Below are 9,208 nucleotides of genomic sequence, written 5' to 3' on the forward strand. Positions count from 1 at the left end.
TACGCACGAACAACCCCCGCCGAGGCGACGGCTCCCCGGTCGCGCCCCGTGAAGGGAGGCGAGTTTCTCTTTGTGCTCGCGACCGAGTCATATCTGGAGCGTATAGACCGTGAGCTGCGATGCGGTCGCCCTTCTCCCTTTCCTCCTCCTTCGTCACCGCACGCCCCTCTCCTTTGACGGTCTGGTTAGCGCGAGAGTCGCGCGAAGCACGGCCCAGACTCGCGCGACGGCATTTCCACGCTAAGCACAGCGACACTGACGTCCTAGCCGCAAGTCCGGGTTGCATAGTGCGACCATACCTTGGACAGCGATGCTGTTCCATGTGTCATCCCTGGTTCTCGTCGTCGCCTTATTCTGCCACCAGACAGCAGCGACGACAAAATCAAGGGGAATCTACTTGGAGACGGACAGGTCGTACAAGTACGATCTGCCGACGTCCTTGACGCCTTCGAAGGAAAGCAACTGCAGCGGAAAGTGCGTTCACGTGTTCATGGGACTCCTGTGCGACTTCGTGGACGAGCAGGCGAACTGCGGCGAGCAGTTTCTTCGTTGCTGCGTGGGCGGCATCTTCAGCCAAGGCGCCAGTCGCAAGTCCGGCATGATGGACGATGCCCCAACGGATCACGACAATGGAGACAGTCACGGAGTACTGCCGACGACGACGACGACGACGACGACAACGTCAACATCGACGACGTCAACAACCGAATCACCTGCAGCTGAAGGCCAGCCGGTAGCAGACACACCTCCTTCCTCTCAGGAACCTGAACCAACGCTTCAACCAACAACCACCGAGATCAGCGTGCCCTCTAAGCACGAAGACGACCTGACTATGACAGCCATGGAATCACAGCAGTCCCCGCAAATCGAGTCGCCGCTGCCACAAAAAGCGGAAACGGCCAGCAAATTGCCGGCGTGTCCTGGATCTTGCGTCATGTCGTTGCTCGGCCTCTTGTGTGGCTCGATCAACCGGAACTTCAGTTGTCCCAGTGGCCGCGTGTGCTGTACGGCGCAGTCAGCTGAAACAAGCGTTGAAGAGGATGCCCGGCCGTCGACGACAGTTCACACAACGAGTAAACGGCCTACAGCGTTACCACTCCAAGCTCCAGCCCGCCACGTTCCGTGCATAGGACGATGTATACCAATGTACTTGAGCAATACGTGCAAAAGGCCTAACGTCGTTCTAATATCGAAGAAAGTTTTCTGCCCAACTGGTATGATCTGCTGCAGCAAAGGGACGACTGCTGACAGTAATTCAAGGGACCCTGAAAAAAACAGCTCACGTTCCACGCTGCGTCCTTCTGAGGCAAACAGTGACTTTGGAGGGCCGGTGACCCCTGAGGCAAGCAGTCAAGACGAAGAGTATTCGTGGGAAAACCAGCGTCATCGGCGACCACCTTACGTTCCCACTCGCCAGCAGATTCCCATACCTCTGCAGCAGGCAGTCACTCAGGACTACGGCCTGCCATCGATATCCTCGCAGAAGCCCATCTCAGAGCCTACTTTGCAACAGCCTAACGAAGAGGACGTGAATTACTCGTATTACGGAGTCGGTACTGATTATGACAAAAGTGACGACATTTCACGCGCGACTCTATCTACGAGGCGGCCACCGATTTACTCAGCTCTGAGGCACCCATCCCTCCCACAGCCCGTCATTCCGACTCCACCGTATTATGACGAAGATTACGACTCAAAGTCTTCAATTCAGTCTCACGAGGAGAGAGACAAAAGCCACCTGCAGAAACTTCCCCAGAAAGAAACTGCTGTTCAGAATTCTTCCTTGCCTACAGGTCGGCCTAGAGTAAAGCCTAATGCTTTAAGTCAACATGTCCCGCCACAGCTGAAACCACAGCGAGGTACTGTAGTTGTTGGTGAGGTCTTTCCTGTCCAGAATCCACACGCACCGGAAGGATTTGGGCAGCAGCGAAAGGCCTGGCTTCAACGTGTGCGCGAGAAGACGAGGCCTCAAAGGCCAATACAACTCCGCCCAGTGCAAGAAACAGCCAGCAAACAGTCAAAACCCGACTGGCAAACCCTCAGGCAGCCCCCTCATCATGAGACAGATTTTGGTGTAACGTGGGTAGAACCCGTGAAGGCATCCCCTGAGCTAGTGCCACTGAAGCACTTCGCCGAAGCTGCTGCCACGAGCACTGGTTGGATTCCGTTCCATCAGGCCCACCAACCGGTAAACAAGCAAAAGGTCGTTGAGAATCACTACGGAAGTAGCTCGGAGTTCAAGCCTGTGCGAGGAACCTTTGTTGGTACAAGTCTTAGGTCACGTGATCCCAACGTGTGCGGTGTCAAGGGAGGCAAGAAGCGCGACGCAGCCACCTTCAAGCCGGGAGGCGCAGAAGCGAGACCTGGTGAGTGGTGTTGGCACGCCGCCATCGTGGACCGCAAGAACCAGTACCTGTGCAACGGCGCTCTCATAGGAGCGCAGTGGGTGCTAACAACGGCTAGCTGCGTCTTCAACCATACCGACACCACCGAAAACATCTACGTTCGTCTGGGTTACACGGACATTTTGAGCCCGTTCAACCCTCCGGGAGCCCAAACGAAGACAGTGGCCAAAGTCTACGCGCATCACAGTTTTCAAGCCGAGACACTCGCCAACAACATCGCTCTCCTCAAGCTCAAGGACATAGTCGCACTCAATGATGCCGTCTGCACCGTCTGCCTGCCGACAACAAACGCCAATACAACCGAGGAAGACTCGTCTGCTTTCACAGAGTTGGAAGGTTGCGTCGTTACTGGCTATGGCACAAGTGTCTCCGAAGACGACCTCAGGTACATGTACCCCACTCTTCGAGAGGCACCTGTGGTTGCGCTAGAGGAGGCCGACGTATGCCGAGCTTGGCAGTCCAGAGCGCGGCATCTCAAGCTCGATCTTGAGGTGAGAGGCAGCACATTCTGTGCCGGCGACGGAGACGTTCAGAACGATTGCGTTGGTGATCCCGCAAGGCTCGTGGTGTGCCCAAGCAAGGACTTCTACTACGAGGTCACTGGCATCTCATCCAAAGGACTCGCATGTGGAGGTCCGGATGCGCTCTCCGTCTTCACTAATGTTTCCTCTTACTCAGGCTGGATCAACCAAATCGCAAATATTAATCGGTTCTAGAGACATTTTCGCCTCAAGCCCGGGGTGTTGGAACTTTCTCCTAGCCAAAGCTCCTTCAATGCTTGCGCTGTGGCAATGAGCTGAAGGGATTCTAGTGTTAACAGCTGGTCACTAAGGAAGCAAGTGGGGACGTTAGCACTCACTACTCTTTTCATCTGTTCTGCAGCAAGCTGATTCACGCGTGAGGTAACATTTATTATTCATACGCTCCTCGAGGACGCCGAAATGATCATCTAAATACACAATCATGTTTTTGTAAATCAGACACACAACATACAAGTTTCTGTTTTCCTGCCCTCATAATGTTTATTCTTGTGGGAAACCGATTAAGAATTGAGCATGATGAAACGTAAATTATTTTGTGATCCTACTCGCAAAGGCAGCAATTGTACGACAACCACCTGTCTGCTAATGAGGGGGGGGGGGGGGGGGGAGGAGAGGGGGTGCAAGCTTTGTACCCAGTGATTTTTCCTGTCAGTTGCTTTGCTTTTATATGAGTATATAGAAATGTGCCTTCAATACTTCTGTTGTGACTTCATTCTCCTCTACCTCATCTGCATGTTTTCTGCGGTAGTTTGTCACATACTACGCTGTTCCTTGTTAGAGGCGCACGCAATTTTTTCGTAAATTGAAGCGTTTATGTGGTTGCGCGTTGGAAATGGGAAACGTAAAGGACTCTTGTCTTGCATCATACAGATTGCAAGCACTTTGTAAATATTTGCACTTGGGGTGATGTTTCCACGTCTGAAGGGATCATGAGAACGTGAATAAAAGTTGTGCGTGAAAATCCCACTAACTCTGGCCTTATCCAATTTTTTTCTCGTTTGCCGTATGTCCAACGGCAATTTTTGCACAGCGTCTAGCGTGCAATTTTTCATCTCGGTAATCATCCTAGAAACAAAGCTCAAGATTCTCACGTTAGATGCAATTTTAGCGTTTCAGAGCTGCATTGAATGCCCTACTCTTAGTTTATGATTTATGGCAAATTATAACGAAAGAACAGAAGACGAGAGGTTCATAACGGTAGCACTAATAGACGCATTATGCATCTTGAGATGCTAAAAGGCAACACAATTCTACCAGTTTTAACTCAGGGCCATCAAGTACTTCCCCCGTGAGAGCGTAAATATCCTCCCCCTTTGCGCAGGTGAGAACATACTGCCTAAGAAAGATATGAAGAGGCTATTATAGATAGAATTAAAAAATAAAGTCAGTAATGAAATGGAGCCCTGATGGAACGCATTTCGTGGCGAAATTGCGGGCTTGTTAAAATTAGTTGTGATTCTATACCATGCGATGATGTTGCTCCGCTCTGAAGTTAAAGAGCAACCAGGCCAAGTGATAAAAAAATTCTAAACTTTCTGAATCAATTTTGCATTCTAAGCAGATAAAAAACTACGAGTGAATCTATAACTTAAATTTAAAAGAACTGAAATAAAGGCAAAAGCGATAGACTGTTCGAAACTAAGCTTCATTTGCCTCTTAATTCCAATCAGAGTTACGCCAACACGATGCACTTGATGTCTGTGGGCGTTCCGCTTTCCTTCCAACTACTCTAATGTCACAGTTGAAGCTCCGACTAATAAACCGCTGCCTCTGCAATGTGTTCAGAGCCTGCCGTACCAGTACATCCTCGCCAGGCATCGACACCGCATCCGTATCTTAAGAAATTATTTCGCGCTTCGTGGTGGTTTCAGTGGTGCTAAGGGGCAGGTGGAATTAGCTCACCGCACTTACTGCAGCATTGCGTCAGATTGCGAACTACTGAACAAATGAATGAAAAACAACCTTCTTAGCCTATTCGAGATGTTAACCAAGCACTAGGTTAGGTTACGGGTGGGTTACAATCTCTTAGATAGCCGTGTGTAGCCTTTGTATGCTAGTAAACTAACGTAGCGTTTCATGCCGGAACAGGGTAGACGGCTGCCGGTATTCGCAACACGGCTCCAAGTGTACCATGACGCGGCGCTTCAAGGCCGGGAGCACACAGGCTGTCGTCATATCTTTCCCTCTGAGTGCCGCTCCTTGAACCGGAAGTGGCTAGGTGGCGCCTAGTGAGCACGCATCGCTGAGGGACCTTAGGCATCGCACCAGGAGCCATTGTGCGGAGCCTCACGCTACGGGGCGGCGGCATCGCGCTTGGCTGAACGCGCGCCACTCCACTTCAGCACTTGTCGAGTACTTCAACGCATCGAAACCCGCTAACGCCTTCCGCCAGTGACTGCGTTGGATGCCCATACGATGCGCAACTGAGACGAGCACCGATGATTTTGAAGAAATTAATGACATTAATCTGTCATAGAACTTTAACTCAAAAGTAATCATTTTACATTTTTCCTTTTTTCACATATTTCCCGCCTCTATTCAAGCAGTTGTTTAGCCTGGGATTCAGCTTTCGGATGCCTTGGTGGTAGAAGTTTCCCGCCTACCATGTATATTATGCCTTGACTCCTAATTCTTGTAAATTTTTTATCGGTGAATGGTTTTCCAGCGCGATGTTTCTTCAGATAAAGAAACTAGTGAAAATAACCGAGCGTCAGGCCCAGCCTATGCAGGCCAAGCTCCAAAATCTTTCGTTTGAATCTGCTGGAAGTAAGGCGGGGGCGTGAGCCGTATGAAACCGGACGCTATCATGAAGCAAAGGTTTGCAACTTGCCAGCAGTCCCTCACATTTGCTTTAAATTCACTACCTTAACTGTTCAAGATTTCTAAGTATGCAGCAGTGCTAATTATTGTGCCTGAAGGCATGAAGATTGAGTTCATCGTCACCAGCCTAATCGACCAAATGCCACCTTCGATTTTGCAAAAAAAATAAAAAAATAAAAGTCTGCAATGACAATAGACGGGTTACCGCTCGCTTTTTCAGGATGCAAACCGGCTCTGCCTGTCGACAATTCATGTCGTCAATTCACCATTTTGTTTCGACTCTAAAAACTATCATAAACAGCACAGGACCGCCGTTTGCCTGCATGAAGATTGTTCATCACGTATTGCACACCACATTTGGCTTGAGTCTGGACTAGCGTAGATATTTGTAAAGTGTGCTATTCGGCCGTGCTTTGGTGGAGCACTGTAAACCGAAGGAGACAGGGAGACTTAAGGTTCAATGTATATGCCTGCAGTCCCACCTCGTGACTAGCTTTGTAACTCACCGGCGGGCGCGCTGTGTACTCTTACTTTCGAAACACGCCTAGTATAACTAGAATGAGGCACCTAAATGTGATAATTAAAAGCTTTCAGCGATATACGGTTAAAACAACGTCGTTCTTTCTAGTGTCCGCGGCCGGCGACGGTCGCAGGCATAAATGACACGTTCCCGCAAAAAGCCTTTTTCTTACATATTATTAAGCTTTCGCTGAGACGTCTCCTATATTAAGCAAAACTACATTGCCCGAAGCAGGCGTTCTAAGGACTCATCCGTAGTGCGCCGAGCAGGTCGTCCTCTACGTGATCAACGGTCGCCCACGGGCTGCGTGACTTGGTGTTTTGTTCATCTACGAATCCGGAAGACGACACCGGAAATGAAGCTAGTCCCAGGCGGCAGGTTCCGGCTTCATCATGCTCCACGACACGCTGCCGCCGCCAAACTGCTCGCTGACGGATGGGAATTGGATGCCAACGGCGGGTGCAGCCTGGTAGCGGGCCTGACTCAATTGCTCAGCCCGTGCGAGTTCGTTGGACAAGCGGAGTCTGCCTGGGAGACTAAGCACTCACATGTCGTATACTAAGATTGACGTAAGTTGCGCTGCTTGCACAACGTTCCCACGTCGATTTTTTGTGTGCTCTGCAGCTTGTATCCGTAGCACTGACGCAAAGTAGCGGAGTAAAAAGCAAAGGAAAAGACGCGTTAACGCAAGAGCCTTCAAATTAGAAGCAATCTACCGACAGCTGGAATGAGATGCGTAAAGCTTTCTTGGCGTACTTTACTGCATGAGCCCCTCGTGCGGTTTCAATGCTTGATGAGCTGATAAACATTTTCTGACAGCTCCTGTGATGTTAATTCGCATTTCCTGAGTACGTATATCTTATAGGCGTGCTCCCCCCGCGTATGGACCCACTAGAACTTTCTTGGACACTTTTTGTTTTTGGACACTTACGTTCCCTGTGAGTGTGTGTGCATAGGCGACATCAGTTTCCGCAATGTATCTTTGTTTTTGTAGAGGGACGGATGTCACTTTTTGATCGAGAGTCCAAATAAACTTATCTTATGTGTGTGTGTTCTGCTGCGCAAAGAAGAGGGTGAGAGCCTAGGTCAGTGATTACTACACTTAGTCACGTACACTTGTTTTCGTGGTAAGGATGAGCCAAAGTAACGATTTCAAAGAAGCGACGTGGACGCTGCTGTGGAACTTTCGTAATTCTCGCAAGTTTTCTTTGTTGTGGAAAAAAATAAAAGTGCGCGAGTGGAAACGCATTTTGTTGCGAAATTCGTCTTGTTTACATGTAGCTTATTTCCCAAGAGGCATCGCTAATTTCGCATAATTAAAATTACTTTGGGGCGCAATAATTGCCGCTGCTAGAAAAAGGAGGAGCGAAAATTTACCATACAAAACTAAGTCAGTCGGACAGGTCCGCCGGCAGGTCGACGGGATGAGAAAGGAACAGCAGCGGTGGCCCAATCGTTTGAGCATCCGCCTCGCATTCGGGAGGTGCTGGGTTCGATTCCCAGTGCCGCCAGGTACCCACCGGTGATACAATGGTTACAAGCTTTCCCCTGTGCTAGGCTTCTTTAGGGTGAAATGCTTGGGAAATGGGTCTTCGATACCGCCTTGAGTACAACAAAAAATCTGGTGCCATGGCGTTCTTTAGCAACAGATGCCCTTGCACCATAAAAATTCATCATCATCATCATCATGTTACGACAAAGAAATTGAGGAGAACATTAGGATCTGCACTGACTGTACGGTTATTTGTGTATAACTATTCAAGATTTAACAGCTAAAGTTAACTAAATCATACAGCACAAAACAGAGAAAGACACAACTTGTTCATTTCTTAAGTTTCTTAATTTTAATTTCTTTATTTCTTAGTGCGTAACGCTTCTACCAACACCACCGCCATAAAGTTCCTTTTAGGCTCGAGCGTTTGCTTTTCTCTTCAGAGGCGTTTCTCCTCTATGTGAAGATCTATTTAAGCTCATGTCATACCAGAGGTAATTGATGAGATGTGGGTGCGACAGAGCTAAATATATGAAGCGTGATTGATGCTTCTTTCATGAAGTGCAAACTCATAATAGTCTCCCGCACAGTTGTCAAGTGCTGCGGCGAAGCGGAGCAGATGTTGGATATGAAATGTTCAATAAACTTCCAAGTAACCCAGGAGTAATATTTTCATTTTTTTTAATTTCTAATAAATGATTAAGTCCGAGCTAGATTTTCAGTAACTCATGTCGATCACTTTAAAAGCCCCTGCTGAAAATTTCATGCCGATTCGTTGTGACTTTATGCAGCTGTGGAAAACGCTACGATGCAATTCTCGGCGCGTCACATAGCATCTGTTTCTGCCATGCAGAGCATCAGCTAAACCCCATCTGGTTTCACAGCTTGTGACCGAAGCATTCACGAGGCCACTTAACACGGCGATTTTTTTTTTTGGAAAACTTTGCATTTCCAGAATACCTGGTTATACTCGGTGAGCATTCCTTAAGCCAGAATTTTTATACATTTCCTACCTCATGCTCATTTTATACATCATTTTATACCTCATACATATAGGTGGCTGAAGGCGCAGTCCACGCCACTCTGAGGACATCCACTGACTCACAAAGTGAAAATGTTACAATGTACAGACACATGCACATGCTTTGATTGCGATAGTTTGAGTTTACATGAAATCGCGAATTGCATCTGCGTGCATTGAGCGGAACTCTACTGTAGTTACTGTGCCCGAAAATTGCTGTTTTGATGCCCAATTCTGCCCCGCCTCCCGTGTTCAAGATATTCCTCGTTCATAATCACTCAGTCTCTCAGTAAGATCTGCATTGTACGCAGCAAAAGCATATGTCTTGGGGTGTCATTTTCCAGAGGTGCAGTTTGGACAGCTTGGGGACTACTGGCGAATGACCGGAGTGAAAATCAGTTAATCAGA

General features: G+C 48.5%; 1 protein-coding gene across 1 annotated transcript; it reads left to right on the forward strand.

Annotated features, from left to right (window-relative positions):
* The first annotated feature begins 310 nt into the window (after window positions 1-310).
* LOC149342510 (uncharacterized) lies at window positions 311-3,121 on the forward strand. Its single transcript, XM_089546810.1, has one exon. The coding sequence runs from the start codon at window positions 311-313 to the stop codon at window positions 3,119-3,121; it is 2,811 nt and encodes a 936-aa protein (XP_089402936.1).
* The last annotated feature ends 6,087 nt before the right edge of the window (window positions 3,122-9,208 follow it).

The sequence above is a fragment of the Amblyomma mixtum genome, chromosome 5 (assembly GCF_055824585.1).
Source record: "Amblyomma mixtum isolate Tamu chromosome 5, ASM5582458v1, whole genome shotgun sequence".
NCBI classification, from domain to species: domain Eukaryota; kingdom Metazoa; phylum Arthropoda; class Arachnida; order Ixodida; family Ixodidae; genus Amblyomma; species Amblyomma mixtum.